Below are 16,529 nucleotides of genomic sequence, written 5' to 3' on the forward strand. Positions count from 1 at the left end.
TATTCACATCAGCTGTCCAAGACAGAGGTGTGCAACTGATGCAAGATTTAATTCTTTTCTCTTCGTCACCGAATTCAGCAAATTTTCTATATGCAATTCATTAGTCAATAAGATTAGTCAATGTAAAAGTAAACATAGTTATCAGTTGACCTGTTATGTGATAATTCAGATATGACCATAAATTTTGTTTCAAAAATCAGTCAAAACAAACAAACTAGCTACCTTTTGATCATTAACAAGAGCCACTGTATATGAAGAAGTGAAATAATGTACCAACACCAAACGGTGGCAGCCGAAGTTGATCAATGTGTGGATAATCATATGAAAAAGCCTGCCACATTTTCAAATATCTGAAGTGGCAACAGGATACCATTAAAAGAAGTTGGATATACTCGAGCAATATTAAGTCTTATACTTATATCTGTGATCAAAACTGAATACGGGAGAGTTTCAGAATCTATAAATGCGCAACAGTAGAATAGGTCCTAAAAGTTCACTAAATTTCCATTATCTTCAACAATAAAGGAGTGTCAGTATATTTAAAACAATCAAATATGGAAAAAAAACAGCATTTACATTCACCTACAAATTACATGTTTAATCATCTTAACACATTTCGGAGGCAAACACAATCAAAATAAAAGCAGACAGAATAGATATAATTCTATGTGGTCTAGAGAAAAACAGACATTTGATACAATTTGTCACCGGATGTAGAAGCATCTCTCATAGTATGGCGTTAAAATATGATTTACAAATCTGGCATACACAAAATATGTTTCTCTGGAGTACAAATATTTTAGCCAAATAGCTTCAAAAGTCTGCCTTTTTAATCTGAACTGGCTGTAATTTTGGCCAGGCAATTTATTGACAAAATAGCTTGAGTGCATCCACCTCTATGAATGATGATAGCAGATGGTGCCGTGTAAAAGGGAATAGTACATTTTGTCCTTTATTTTAGGACAACTGACAATATTTCATGAACATCAATAACGACCCCTGAAGATTTACAGAGGGTGTAAAGCTTAGACAAGCATAATGTTTTGCTTGAAAATCTGGAACAAAAATATATCTTGGATTTCTAGTTATAGTGTTCTGCTTCAGTAATAAAAAAAATAAGAGAAAAGCAATTCCATTTTTACTGGAAAGGGCAACAAGTTTTCTTTCCTGGCGAGTTGGTGCCAAACACTATGGTAATATTAATTATAAGGAGTGCAGCACCCACTCCATAGGAAAAGATGTTAAGGGCCGGCAATCAATGACACTGTATAGTTAATGAACTTTGTGACCTTTAGGAGAATGTTCACTGCTTAACCAATCTGTGTGCATTTAATAATTTAAACCGAGGGAGAAAACAGTGGCTTGGTTCAATAAAGATGAGAATATTTATCTGTCTGAAAGACGGTTGGCATTTTATTGCACTGACAAAAGATCAGCCTCTTAATTATGTAGCCATTAGTTTTTGTGCGTTTTAATAAAGAGGAATAATAGATCACATGCATTTGCCAGGTACTGAACTAATGAAGAAAATCAATGGTCAATATGAAGGCAGAATGATTCGGAAAATTAAAAACAGACTAAGAGTGCCCATAATGTTTCATGTGAAACAGTTTTAAGCAAATAAAGGGGAAAAAATGAGATAATAACACAAAAAATAAAAAGATTTAAATTACAAAATATTCAAAAGAACCCAATAAGGCAATTCACACATTTAAAAGACAAAAAGAGTAACAAAAAATGGTGTTTAAACAAGCTTTATGGCTTTATAACTATTTCTTTTGTATAGCTTTGTTTTTTTTTGTGGGAATAAAAACATTTAGGCTTGGAATTTTTTCATCCAGTTTTCTTTTCTTATTTGCAGCCATATGTGAACTGCACTTTTCTTCTTCCATGGATTTTCAACATGATTAAATATCTGAGCCTTGACCAGCTAACTCAAGGATATTCACATCGTTGGGAAGCCATTCCAATTTTTACTTCTACTGAAAAACTGTTTTGTGTTGTTTATTATTCTATTTCAATATTTCTTGAGCATCTATAAAAGCTATACTCTCCCCATGGGTCAAATAAAGTTTGTTCGTTCGTTGATTCTATACACTAAATTTAGAGATTCTTTAAAGACAAAGATGCGTCAGCCAATAAATAAGAAAAAAAAAAAAATTCCTAGGATGATAGAAATATGAAACTTAAGAAAAAGAACAAGACTTTGGTAATAATGAAAAGAAGGATGCGCTTCAAACACCAAATTAGTTGCACAAACACAAATCTCAAGTCAAAGTGACACACCCTGCTCTAGGACTTCCCTTCACGTTGCCTGAAGACTGCTGCTAGAAACTGCTTAGCAGTGGGTTGTTATCAAGACACAGAGCTTCCACCCAAGCCCAGGAATGACCTGAAGATTGTTTTGTCAATATTTTTGTAAGTCCCTGATTTAGGTCAAGTGCCACAGGCTTTAGAACTGGAAAGCCTTCAATAAACAGTTACTCTGTAATAGCATATACATTTGTGAACTGCAAAGGAGGTGGTCGTCCCCTGGAAAGCCTAATCCATGTCAGCCGTAGAACTCTGTAGTTTGGTCAAAGTGGCAAATGGATTCTTGATCACTTCTCAATGGTCTTTTATTTGCTGTTTTTTATTATTAGGGGGATTACCTGCTCCAAGAAGTGTGTGGGTGGTTCACTTTTATTATTAAAAGTTGCTAATGAATAATTAATTAATGATTTTCAATAACCCTAGAAAAATAAACAATTGTACCAGATCTATGTATCCTCAAAAACATTTCAGATAGTAGCTTACCTTGTTTCTTCCTAGTGCACTACAACTTTTTAATAAGAAATATCGGAGTAATTGATTAAGGTTTGATATGTATCCTGTAACAATTTTTGTGTAAATATGCATGATCAAACTGCCTTACCTTAACCTGTCTTGTCTCTGTTTTGTTTTGTTTCATTTCTTTCTGTATTGTTATTAGATGCAACGGAGAAGGCAAATTTCATGTTTTCTTGTGTAAACATGACTAAATAAAGCAGCCTTGAACCTACCTATTATGGGTGAATTTCATTTTTGACATGCATCATCCACGGTTATAAATTTCTTCTGATATACCACTCAACTCATCAAAAGTGGACTGGAGTAGTTTCTGAGTAGCCAGGAAAGTAGATGTTCCTGAGTAAAATTTTAAATCTTGTAACACACAGGATACATAGAAGCTGTCACGTATGCATTTAGAAGGAAAAAAAAAAAATGTTGCAAGCCTACGATCAGAATTTTCAAACCACTTTAAGTTGAATGTGTGTGTAAGAATGGAACAAAATAAAACAAACACCTATTTCAGTTTGAATTTGCAACATAACAAAATGTGAACAAATAAAAGGGGGCCGAAAAAAATGCAGGTTGTTGTATTCATTGTCTTTTTATCTTCTGCTGAGACATGCAAGTAATAATTTCTTTGTATCATGTACGTAAGACAATAAACTTGAACTGCCATGACTGTGCTGGGATTTGGTCTATCCACCTATCCATTTCCTGAAATTACTCACAGAAGAATCAAAGTCGCATCTTCACAGCTTTAACACAGTACAGATGACTATTGTGCCACTTTATTAGGGTTAGGATGTATTAAAAAATTACACAATCATCATGATCAGCTCCACTCTATTAGCAAATTAGTCAAATAAAATAAACTTTAGCTTTCATTCATGTTATTTTACTGATGGGCATGACTATTTAGAATTTATTTAAAATTTGCAAGCAATACGACTAAATATTAGAATCAGTAAATCTACCTGCATTTTAAGTGCCTGTCACCATATTTGCAAAAAGTGATGCAGTTCAATAATTTCCCAGTTATAACTAGACTATCAGAAATTTTTGTCCAACAAGCCTGACACAGATATTTAGTGTTGGATCACTACCGACATAAGGAAAAGTGATCACAGTTATGTTTAAATTAGGAAGTATGTGTGATACTCATTTAATACAGGTGACAGTAACAAAGAAATTTAAAAAATTTGTTAAACGAGAATAGACCATTCAGTCCATCAAGCCCGTTTGTTTAGCTAATAGCTACGCTGTTGTAAACAAGTCGTCTTCTACTACACTACCAGACAAAAGTTTTAGAACACCTCAGGTTATCTTCATATTGAATCAGTTGAAATGTAATGATTAGCCCAAAATGATGAAAAGGTAAACCGCCAGAGGTTTAAATTTAAGTTCAGGTTAGCAAAAACTAGAAAAAAAGTAAATACCAGAATATTACAAAAAGGCCTTCTTCAGAGACAGGTTACAACCTACAGAAGTTCTGTAGCAATTAGAGTAAATCAGGACAAATCCGTTTTTGCTCCTTGCTTTAATATCAATGTTATTTAACATGTAAGTGAACAGTTTCTACCGGGCTACCACAAGCAGTCTGGTTACTTCTGCCCCAAACACATGAATATTTATTTTATTTTTTTTTAAATACCACATTTATTTTGGTTAACAAAAAGAAAAAAGGTCACTAGTAGCTCTTCCCACATATTGTTCTTTTAAATTAACAATATCATTAGTCCTCATTTCCTCAACATTTGGCGTTTTAAATCTCTAAAGGCTGCAAATACAATTGATATATTCTGCTTTTATGCTGCAGGCAACAACAGCATTCCATCTTCAATGGTACTTTGACAACTATCTTCCAGCTAATCTACATGATCTTGTAATTGGTTTTATTCTAAACCCTGAACTGGAACAGTGAAGAGTTTTCCGATAAGCCTATAAGTTTAAACCAAAACTACTAAGGCAAGTGATAAAGAGACCACTACTACAGCAATTAGCTAAACAAGGATGTAAGGAAGATGTATAAGAACAAACATATCAGTAGGATCTGCAAACCACTCAGAACAGAAAAGGGCTCATTTTATTTCTTAATTATGGGTTGTATATTGTATAAGTTTTGCCCATAAATAAAATCTACAATTATAACGAAGTGTTGACTCAACTCACCCCAGGTACAAAGGTAAAGATATTATATTTCTGGTTTTTAATTGCATTCCTTGGATACTTCTCTTCACATTTCTCAGGGCAACCCAACCAGACTGTCCGTGCTTTCAGCTCTTTCTTCCTACGACACGTGTTTGCCAGCCAGTCGCAGCAACTGTTATGAGAGGGGGAAAGAGAGTTGGTTTAGACAAACTTTACTGTGGACTGTAGCTAACAATAAGCAGGAGGAATGTCTAGTCGCTGCAACCATAGTGAAAGAAATTGCATATATTAGTTTCTGTGCATATTCTGATCCCAAAGTTACATTTTCATAACCTTTATTCACTAGAACAAACAAATAAGTCTGCAGTTGTTTTCCTGCCATTTACTTTTTAAACAGCTGAAAATACAGGAAAAAAAAATCAGTTGGTACAGTACATAAAATCTAGTAAAAATGAACAGCCTTACAATAATAATCTCCAAGCTGTGGTTCTTGGAAGCTTTTTCATCTTCCATAACGAAGAGTCTGAGAACACAGAATCAGTAGCCTCTGCTTCCTTCCTTGTCAGATAAAATTAATTTTGACTGATCATACTTAAAATTGCTCAAATAATTTAATTTACTTTTAACCAGTTCAGACAATAAAGCATAAGGTTTGTCAATTACTGCTGACACCTGGAAATCAGACGTTTCACTTTGTAAATCTGAACTCCTATTCCTAAGACTGCTGTTTTGATTTCAGGCTAGGCTGCCACTTATAAAAGCATGCAAGCTCATCCTTTGCATTTAATACTGTCTGGCATGAAAGCTGGTTTCTTGTGATATAAAAATGTACTGAGAAGAAATTTACCCAATGTAAAGAATGTGTACAGAGAAGGTTTTGATGTCTGTGATAAAACTTGCATTCCATATGGAATTTTGCATTGTCCCATGCATTAAGGTTACTCTTCAGCTCTCTGTATTCTTAAAATAAGCGTTTTGTAATTTATGAGATGGTATGTATTGCTAAAGTATTCAAGGTCTATTTACTAGGTTGATTAAACATTAAGTTTTTAAATGTATCCAAAATAAGGCGTATATAGCATTACGCATGCTATAAAATCAAACTGCCTTATCTTTAGTGACAGTTCAGACAACTTAGTTCTGAATATTCTACAGCTGGGGTTCTCAAACTTGGTCCTGTGGCTGCAGGTTTTTGTGCCAACCAGCCTCTGTTTTTAAATGGACTCCTGGGCTAATTAAGTGAACTGTTATTTCCCAGATTCCCTGTTTTGGGAACAATATAGAAATTAGAAAACTAAGTAAAAAATATTAAAATGTTCTAAGCAGTTATATGAGAATAATGTATTTTTTTTTTCTTTGTAAGATTATTTTCATTTTGATTTTCATTCTACTTTTCGAAGTGTTCTAATTGTTTAATTAATCCATTATTTACTAATTTGTGGGTCTGACACGAAAGTAGTTGCAGCCTTTCATGACTCAGTGTTGTTTCCTCTGCTCTGCTCGTTTTTAATTGTCGTTATTAAGACACAATGAAGGGAGTAAATAAACTGCACAGAGAAAAGGACAAAATATAATGAAAAGAAAATTAAGTATTTAAATCCATAGCAAAAACTTAAATATTTCTAAGTTTCTTATAAATGTAAAAATCATGCTGCCGTGCTTTTATGAATGTAGAATAAGAACAGAAAAATACCAACTAATTAAATGAGATGAGTGTTTTCAGGTGTTGTCACTGATTATGAATTTGGTTGGAATAAAAACCTGAAGCCACAGTGGGCCCCTGGACCGACTTTAAGAACCCCTGATCTACAATATGTGTACACATCTATTTAAGCAGCACATATATTTTCTCTCTAGAATCTAACAATATTGAAAGAGATTCTTTATTTGCTAAAAGCTCTGCACTCAATAATTCATGATTTGTGAACTGACAAAGACTATCTATATCTACATTATTACAGTGACTGACTAGAAAAAACACAAAGCAAAACTAAAACACTTACATTAACACACTCTCTAAATAATGAGCTAACATGAAGAATGCTAAAATTTGTCTGATCAGACAGATCATACTAAAGCGTAAATTTAACTTTTACAGTGGCTCAATAAATACAAAAATATTATTAAAAACAATGACCCTCTTCAAACACATGAATGAATTATAAAAAATTACTTCTGACAAGAGGAAAAAATCATTTGGTACAGTACATAGAATCAAGTAAAAATGGACAGTCTTACAATAATAATCTCCAAGCTGTGGTTCTTGGAAGATTTTTCATCTTTCATAATGAAGAGTCTAAGAACACAGATTCAGTAGCCTCTGCTTCCTTCCTTGTCAGATAAAATTAATTTTGACTGATCATACTTAAAAGTGCTCAAATAATTTAATCTACTTTTAACCAATTCAGACAATAAAGCTCGTCAATTACTGCTGACACCTGGAAATCAGACGTTTCCATATGCCTATATTTTGATAGGGTGAGACAGTGCTACACTTTGTAAATCTGAACTCCTATTCCTAAGACTGCTGTTTTGATTTCAGCCTAGGCTGCCACTTATAAAAGCACACACTATCAATATCTACATTATTATTGTGACTGACTAGAAAACACAAAGCAAAACTAAAACACTTACATTGACACACTCTTTAAATAAGGACGAACATGAAGAAAGCTAAAATTTGTCTGATCGGACAGATCATATTCCCCCCAAGCATAAATTTCACTTTTACAGTGGCTCAATAAATACAAAAATATTATTAAAAACAATGACCCTCTTCAACCACATGAATGAATTATAAAAATAAAATTAAAAAAATAAAATTACTTCTGACTTGAGGAAAGATAAAACAGAATTCACAGTGAGACATTACAAAACTGTACTACAGTATGCATGATGGAGCTCCATTAGCATTTCTTGGCAATTTTGCAGAGTAATCTGTGGGCTAATCAAAAAACAGTGTGTCAGCGAAAGGATGTGCATGATTGCTCATAATGGCTAATAGTTTTGCCTTCATTCAATGCTCCACTAATAGGACAGGCCAGTACTTGCTAGGAAAAGCTTGGGTTGCATTTGGAAGAGGGGTCAGTGAGCCAATCAGGGAAAGGTTACCCTGTGGTCTGTAGGGGGAACCCAGTGCTGTAAAAACTTCAGCTGAGGCATAAAACCGAGGCCATGACTGCCTGTGGTAATGAACGTTTACTGGGAATCTTTCAAAAAAGAGTACGGGGTCTTCTAATATTGTGGCTGAATTGCCCACCATGGCCTGGTCATTCTGACTCTCCTATCCCTTATTGACTCTCTCTTTCTCATCGCCTCACTACCTTACAGCTAATGTGTGATGAGCTTACAGGAACAAGACTGGCTGCTGTCGCATCATCCAGGTGGATGCTACACATTGGTGGTGGTTGACGTCGATCCCCACAGTCTATGTAAAGTGCTTTGAGTAGGTTAGAAAAGTGCTACATAATTGTCCATCCATCCATCCATTCTCTTCCGCTTATCTGAGATCAGGTCACGTGGCCAGCAGCTTGAGCAGAGATGCCCAGACTTCCCTCTCCCCGGCCACTTCTTCTAGCTCTTCCGGGAGAATCCCGAGGCGTTCCCAGCCAGCCGGGAGACATAGTCCCTACAGCGTGTCCTGGGTCTTCCCCGGGGCCTCCTCCCGGTTAGACGTGCCCGGAACACCTCACCAGGGAGGCGTCCAGGTGGCATCCTGATCAGATGCCCGAGCCACCTCATCTGATAATGGCTACAAAATTGTAATTAATTAAATTTATTGATTAATTAACTATACCTCAAGAAAGTGCACAGTGTATCCCATAACCGAGACTGCCTTTTTCAATTTACTTGTTGATTTGGTGGGCCTCTCTTGAAGTGATGTTACAGTCCCAGCACACTAAAGCCCCAAAACATCTCACTGGTCATCTGAGAGTTGTAGAACACGTGATGGATGTCACTATTCCCATTAAAGCAATGTGGACTCCTAAGGAAAAACAGAGCCTGCTCTGCCCTTTTCCTCCATTGTTGCTCTGTGTTACTAGACCAGTCCAGCTCGTCGTTGATGTGAACCCCACCCACCCCCAATAAAGTACTTGTAGCAGTGCATCACTCCCAAATAGTGACTGGGTGTAGAGGCTCAATGGTTGCAATGATGTATTAAATTGAGAATACATAAGTATAATACAAAAATTGGCCATCACAAAACCATTAATTATGTGGAATGGATACTGATAATCCAGCTTTGTCAGCAAAGCTGCATCAGAAAAAATTAGTTAAGCTGTGCGGGACTGTGTACACACACACACAAACACACACACACACGCACACACACAATCAAGATAATCCAAACACACTTCTGTCTGATATTTTCAGTTAGTTTTGACAACTTACAGACACAATAATATATTCTTATCATGTTGACACAGACTATAAACATTTGGTGTACATGCTTCAGCCACTCCTGATTCATAGTAAAGCAGTTAACTGACTGCTATGAAAATTAATAAATAAAATAGGCAGCCTAGCATGTGCATTATTTTTGGGCCTAATTTCTGAGGTTGGTGCTAGTTCACTACAAATTATAAAGGATGAGGGAAAATGTGAGGAAGAAACATAAGCAAAAAGGGACAGGCACTCTCCGCACATGACTCACTTCCAATATTTACATGCTGCTGGGAGAAAGCTTGCAGCTTTTCCAGTATGAACTCTGTCGATCACCATAAGTTTAATTAAAACGTTTAGCATACAATGCTGAAAATAAAATTCAGAGTTGCCTTTTACGCATTCAGTTTGCTGTCAATTCTACTGCTGCTGCAATCAGATACAGTCAAATCCTTTAGTGACAACAAAAAGCTAAAAGGAAATAAAACACAAACCTCTTCAATGCAAATATGAACAATATGCAAGCCGAAATAATCAAAACGCTTACTACATGGCTACAGAGGGTTCATCTAACATGAGAAAGAGAGAAAGATTGAGGTTGGGAGCAGGCACTGATACAGAGTGTTGTCGCACCCACCACACGACAAACTAAAATGAGACAGAGACAAATACTTCTGGAATTGTAAATTTATTAAACTACATTAAGAGTTGTCATTAGCTTTCAAACCTTTTAAATATATCTTGAAATCTGAGTCACTTTTACTATGTCAGGAAAGCAATACACAAAATAAAGAATATTTCAGTAATCTATGCCGATACATAAGCCATAGTATTCCTATAGTTGACACTGTACAGTAATCCCTCCTCCATCGCGGGGGTTGCGTTCCAGAACCCCCCGCGAAAGGTGAAAATCCGCGAAGTAGAAACCATATGTTCATATGGTTATTTTTATATATTTTAAGCCCTTATAAACTCTCCCACACTATTATAAACATTTCCCGCACAATTATACAGCATAACCCCTTTGTATTCTCTTAGATATTAGGTAAGATTCGTTGAAATTATGTATGTAAACACAGTTTATATACAGTAAAACCTAAATATTATTTTAAAGATATCGAGCATCTCTGATATCACATATGTTACAGCCATTACGACAGACAGGCCACCAGCAATAAATACGTACAATGCAAGAAAAATTGTATACAGTAAAATGTGTGTACAGTGACACTAAACTATGTACATGTAATAAGTACTGTACGTAAATAATTAATTATGGTTACTCACCAACAATGACACGACAACTTGTCCGATAACGATGAGTTTAATTTTACTGCACTACAAAGGATAGCGTTACAGCTCTTCTAAAGGAGCCTCTTCAGGCGACTGTGTAGCACTGCCGTTGTTCTTCTTCCAGCACTCTTCAATCCAAATCCCTAAAGCAGATTCCATCCAGACTACTGCCTTATCACGTCCACTTGCAACTCGTTTTGCGCCCTGGTTAAAAGACACTGCAGCCGTAGATCTTATATGCTTTTCCTCCTTTTTAAATAAAAAGAATCGTGGACTCATTGATGCTGTAATGGTGTCCTGCAGCGGTGTAGCTGTTCCCTTCCTTCAACATATCCAAAACTTTTACCTTTACTGCAATCATTTGCATCTTCTGTTGGCGCTTGGACACGGACCCTGAAGCAGTAGCAGGAGCATGTTAATGCTGAATGAGTGAGATGAGACTTCCTGGTTAATGCAGCACTCCGTCGCTGAGCCAATTAGCAGCACACAGGAACTTAACTGCGTGCTCTGATTGGGTAGCTTCTCAGCCATCCGCCAATAGCATCTCTTGTATGAAATCAACTGGGCAAACCAACTGAGGAAGCAAGTACCAGAAGTAAAAAGACCCATTGTCCGCAGAAACCCGCGAAGCAGCGAAAAATCCGTGTTATATATTTAGATATGCTTACATATAAAATCCGCGATAGTATGAAGCCGCGAAAGTCGAAGCGCGATATTGCGAGGGATTACTGTAATTCAATTATCAGATGCGTCAAACTGTGAAATATAAAATTGTCAGAATTTGATGAGTTTCATAAGGATTTCCTCCGGGTCCAGAATTAAAAACCATAACATCAAAGTGATTAACGTCTCTAAATGGTTACCAAGAGCTGTGTTAGTGTGCACTATAGAATATATGGTATTTGTTTTGGTGGGTTTGCACGTTACGACTGCTGCAGTTCCTCTTGAATCAGAGCTCAAGCGACCAATGCTAGAATAAGCAGATATTTAAAAAATATTTATACAAAAGACTATACAGGGTGGGCCATAAGTGTCCATACATATGGTTTTTAACATATGGTTAGATCAGCAATTTCCGGGTGCTTGGATTGGTCGCCGTGGTCCTGTGGAGTGGCCTCCCAGATCCCCAGATCTCACCCCACTTGATTTTTATCTTTGGGGGCATTTTGAAGGCCATAGTGTATCAGGAAAAGATACGAAACATAAATCATCTTAGGGAACGTATCACCAACGCCATTACAAGCATAACTCCAGCTGTGCTAATACGCGTTCTTCAGCAGTGGCGAACACATATTGAAATGTGTTTTCAAAACAATGGCAGTCATGTAGAGCATATTATATAAATAAAAATGGCTTTTCATAAAAAAATGTTTATTTTTTCCTATGTATAGAAACTTATGGCCCACCCTGTATAAAATGTAAACAGTATAACATGTGTGGAACAGTTCATAAAAACTAACAAAATGCAAAAGCATTTTCACAACTATGCATGGTAATAAGCCTTTAGATTACATACTGCATACTGTAGAGAAAAGCCAAGCAAATGACACCTTTTATTGGCTAACTAAAAAGATTACAATATGCAAGCTTTTGAGGCAACTCAGGCCCCTTCTTCAGGCAAGATGTAATCTTTTTAGTTAGCCAATAAAAGGGGTCATTTTGCTTGGCTTTTCTCAACATTCATAATGGCTAACATGGTACAACACCCTAGTAATACTGTATACTGCAAAGCAAGTTGTCAAAATTCTACCACAATTGACAAATTATTGTCCTTGACAACCACTGAACATCTGAAATAATAATAATAATAAAAAATACTACAGTAAATCAATAGTTGTGAGTTTATTTCTGAAAATTGGCTATTTTTAACTTTGGACTAAGCCATTTTATTTATTTATTTATTTATTTTTGTTATAATTATTTTATTGTAATCATTCCATACAAATAGATCAATTTTTTCAAAAAATAGGATTGAAAACAAATCAAACCCCACCCCTGAGAAGGAGAGCATGGCCAAAGGAGTAATACTTAAAGCTTGTAAACATACCTAAATTGTTGAGTTTAATAGGGCAATAAAGATAAATGGAGAAGAAAAAGAAATGCGGAGATAATTCTTATTCTAAAATATTATTGATTAGATCCTGCCTGGTTTTGAAAAAGTTCTGTACAGATCCTCTAACTGAGAATTTGATTTTTTCCAATTTCAAATAATATAAAACATCGGTTTCCCACTGACTTATAAGAGGAGAGTTAGGATTCTTCCAATTTAACAAACTAAGTCTGCGTGCCAAAAGTGTAGTGAGTGCAATCACCGTTTGTTTGTCCTTCTCCACTTCAAATCCATCTGGAAGAACACCAAACACAGCTATTAAAGGGTTAGGAGGGATTGTGACACCAAGACTGTCTGAAAGGCACTTAAAAATTTTGGTCCAAAATGTTGTTAATTTGGTGCCGGCCCAAAACATGTGACCCAGTGAGGCAGGAGCTTGGTTGCAGCATTCGCAGGTTGGATCTTGCTAAGCTATATTAAAGCTACGTTGCATTTGTTAAACGATGGTAGAGCTGAATATATTATTAATAAGTTGACAGTTGTTTGCTGGTTTTGATTTTTTTATCTTAACTTTTCAATTTTTAATTACCACTGAATCCTTTACAAAAATTCTATAATTTTATGTAACAACCCAAAAAAAATGAAGAAAAAAAACAATCAGGGATAGGAGGTGGGCATCAGTATGCAGGAAGCTAGACAATGGCAGCTGTTCTTACAATTAAACCAAAAATATTTTCAGTAGTAATTGGAGAATAAACCTAGAAATACAATTAAATATTCTAAGGATGTGAGCAAAAAAATAAATCTGAGAATTCCAAACACATGACTCTTCTTATCAATTCACAGATAAAATTTTACCATTAGACAACTTCAAGCAGAACTAAATTTGAATGAATAACAATAAAAGAGTTCCGTAACACATTAATCTTTTACTATTTCTTCTTTTTCACCCTTTTTTTTTTCTTTTTTAATCCAATCGACTGTCCAAATCACTAATTAAATTCTATCTTGGTGCTGTTAATTAGACTAGCTTTATTAAAAAAAAAAAAAAAGATTTTTTTAAGCATTTAACATTTCAAATGAACTCAAAGGTTACCAGAACAGCAGGAATACCATAGTTAAGAGGTACAGAACCTGGGCTTTTGTACGTTTTAAGTGTCAGACACTTTTTAAGAGTGTTAAATAGGCATACTTTTTTGTACAAAATATACTGTAATAATTGTACTCTACAGGTAGCTTTAGTAATGAGGCCAAGTGCAGCTCAGTAGCTGTGTCATTCTTCAAAGATCAGCATTTTCCCATGCTTCTGCATAACTAATGTGCTACAGATTAATTGAAAGTATTTAGACCATCTCAGAGCCGAGATTAATCCAAGCATTTGATATCCCCTGCACTTCATATGGAAATGCCATTCAGTGGCACTATTTTCATAGAGACAAAGTGTTTTTGATACGTTGAGGAATGAAAATCTCAAGAGAAAGAAATCAATCCAGCCAAAAGAACCTTGGAATATTGATCTGTCTGCATTATGTATTGCAACTTTTCCCAAAGCCTAATGGAATTTTCAGAGTTTTCCTTGGTGAGCAAAAGATTAGAAGTTCATCATAAAAAATATAGAGATAGATAGATAGATAGATAGATAGATAGATAGATAGATAGATAGATAGATAGATAGATAGATAAAAATATGTATAAACAATAAGTACTTTAAAGATGGAATTTCATAGATTACAACATAAGAAGAAAAAAAAATACACTAGTGCCTATTTTACAACCCAATGCTTTTTACCACCTCAGTATTTTTAAAACCATCATATTTTAAATATGCAAAATTAATAATTCATTTTTATTCATTTATTTACTTACATATTTTTACTATTATTAAAAGTTTTACTCTACGGATCTAGCAGATTTGTTTCGGACCTAGTGTTGTTAAGCTTGACTTGCATGTATGGAATGTTATCTGATTTTAATAAAATTAATAAAATGTTAGAAAAAAAAATATGCAAAATGAAGCCAATTAAAACTTAAAACAGATACTCATTGTAAAAAAAAAATAAATAGTAACAACTTAACAGCTGTCCAATCAGTGAAAGAGAATACAACTCCATGCCAACATTATTCACATCAGGTATCTCTATGACAGTTTTGGAAAAGAAGCTCTTAAGGTAAAATTATATAAATGCTCTAATGGAGAGAATGTAATGAAAAATAAAAACATTCAATCTGAAATGAAAACATTATCATAGCACAGTATAAAATGCTGATTAATGTTTCCATTAGCAAGAGTGAATGCAGTAACCATTTATATTTTTTTGAAGATGCCAATTTACTCAATGAAGATGGCAGTGTGTCTCATATGACTTCCGGTACAGTTTAAAAAATTTAGTAACACAAACAAAATTAACCTATTAGTATCCAGCCACACTTAGGATTCAATTATTCCAATTCTGGGTTGGAGAGAGCTGGAAGTTATTCCTAAAATGTTTGAAAACAAGACAGGAGCCATCCCTAAGCAGGTTTTTAGAGTAGCTAATCAACCGATTCTGTGCATCTTTCTGAGGTGACTGTATCGGTTTCTGTAGTCAAAAACAATGCAATGTTCATTTCAGTACAAACAAAGGATAAAGAGCAGATAAATTACAAATGTTCCAAAGATGAATTTTGCAAGATGAGATGGAGACACTCAGCAATGTTAGTGTGTCACAGCGGTGATCCTGCCAACTACAATAAACAACCTTTTATTTCTTTTTCGGGTTGTGTGATTAAGTGTGTAATTTTAAATTTTCCACATTTTAAGAGGATTTCATCAAAGGAAAAACATCTTCTTTAAAGAGCTAGAAAAAAAAAAATCTCATTTAAAAAGCTGATAAAGAAGTTCTGCTATCACAGTTATCACAAACAACAAATCAACTATGACTTTCAAAAATTGAAACGGGGTTCCATTTTTCTTAGAACTGTCATTGCTGTCCACCGCTGGGAACATTACAGCATCTCAGAGTATAAATAGTTGTCCAATAAGATACAGATCTTGACACCCTGCTCTTCAATGAATAAACTTATGAAGCACTTCACAAAGCAACGCAAGAAAGCAACTTCAAGCAGTAATCATCCTTTAAAAACAGCCAAGTCATTGCTGACTAGCACCAAAGAAGAGCAAAAGTGCTGTTTTTCATTTCTTGTAGGCTGGCGGTAAAGTATAAATGACGCTGAAATTACCAGAATAGGTTCAGGGCACCACATTGACATTACAACATTCACTCTTCAAATCTCAGCTCATTATATTTTAGACTTGGAACAACCACAGTAGTGAAGCTGGATCTCAACATCTGAGCATACAGATGTACAATGCCGACTTGTTTCCACTAAAGAGCATTTTTTCCTCATTGCTTTTTTAGCAGATTCAGAACCCTCTGGCCATAAAGATGGAGGCTAACACTTCTCAGTTCATCTTTAACGAGGATGCCAAAAGCATAATCCAAAACAGTTACAGGGTCACTGAAGCTTTACTTTGTTAAAGGACAAACTCACAATTGCTTGACATTTATGAAGTTTCATGACTACAGGATAGGGATCTGCGCCGGCCCGTAAATGCCAGAAGAGGTTCCACTCCTTTGGGCCCTTAAGCAAGGCCCTTAATCTGCAACTGCTCCGTCTCGGGTATGACGTTAACCTGCATCCGGCCCTGCAAGCAGGTCTTACAACTTCGAGGGAAGACTTAGGGTTGGTGGCAGGATTGGCACTTCAGCCACCGTAATAAAACTCACACTGTTCCAGTGGGGGGCTGAGGTGTCACCCGTTGCACAGCTGCAGTCGGGTCCCAATCCAGGTGGTTCGTCATGTG

The 16,529-nt window shown here is 35.5% G+C and overlaps 1 protein-coding gene across 1 annotated transcript in view; it reads right to left on the reverse strand.

Annotated features, from left to right (window-relative positions):
* The window catches only part of atp9b (ATPase phospholipid transporting 9B), a 320,223-nt gene that overhangs the window by 256,691 nt on the left and 47,003 nt on the right, over positions 1 to 16,529 (reverse strand). Inside the window, exon 3 of the mRNA XM_028817197.2 lies at positions 4,981 to 5,131. Coding sequence (XP_028673030.1) covers positions 4,981 to 5,131 — 151 coding nt within the window. The remainder of the gene's footprint in view (positions 1 to 4,980; positions 5,132 to 16,529) is intronic.

The sequence above is a fragment of the Erpetoichthys calabaricus genome, chromosome 13 (assembly GCF_900747795.2).
Source record: "Erpetoichthys calabaricus chromosome 13, fErpCal1.3, whole genome shotgun sequence".
Lineage (NCBI taxonomy): Eukaryota > Metazoa > Chordata > Cladistia > Polypteriformes > Polypteridae > Erpetoichthys > Erpetoichthys calabaricus.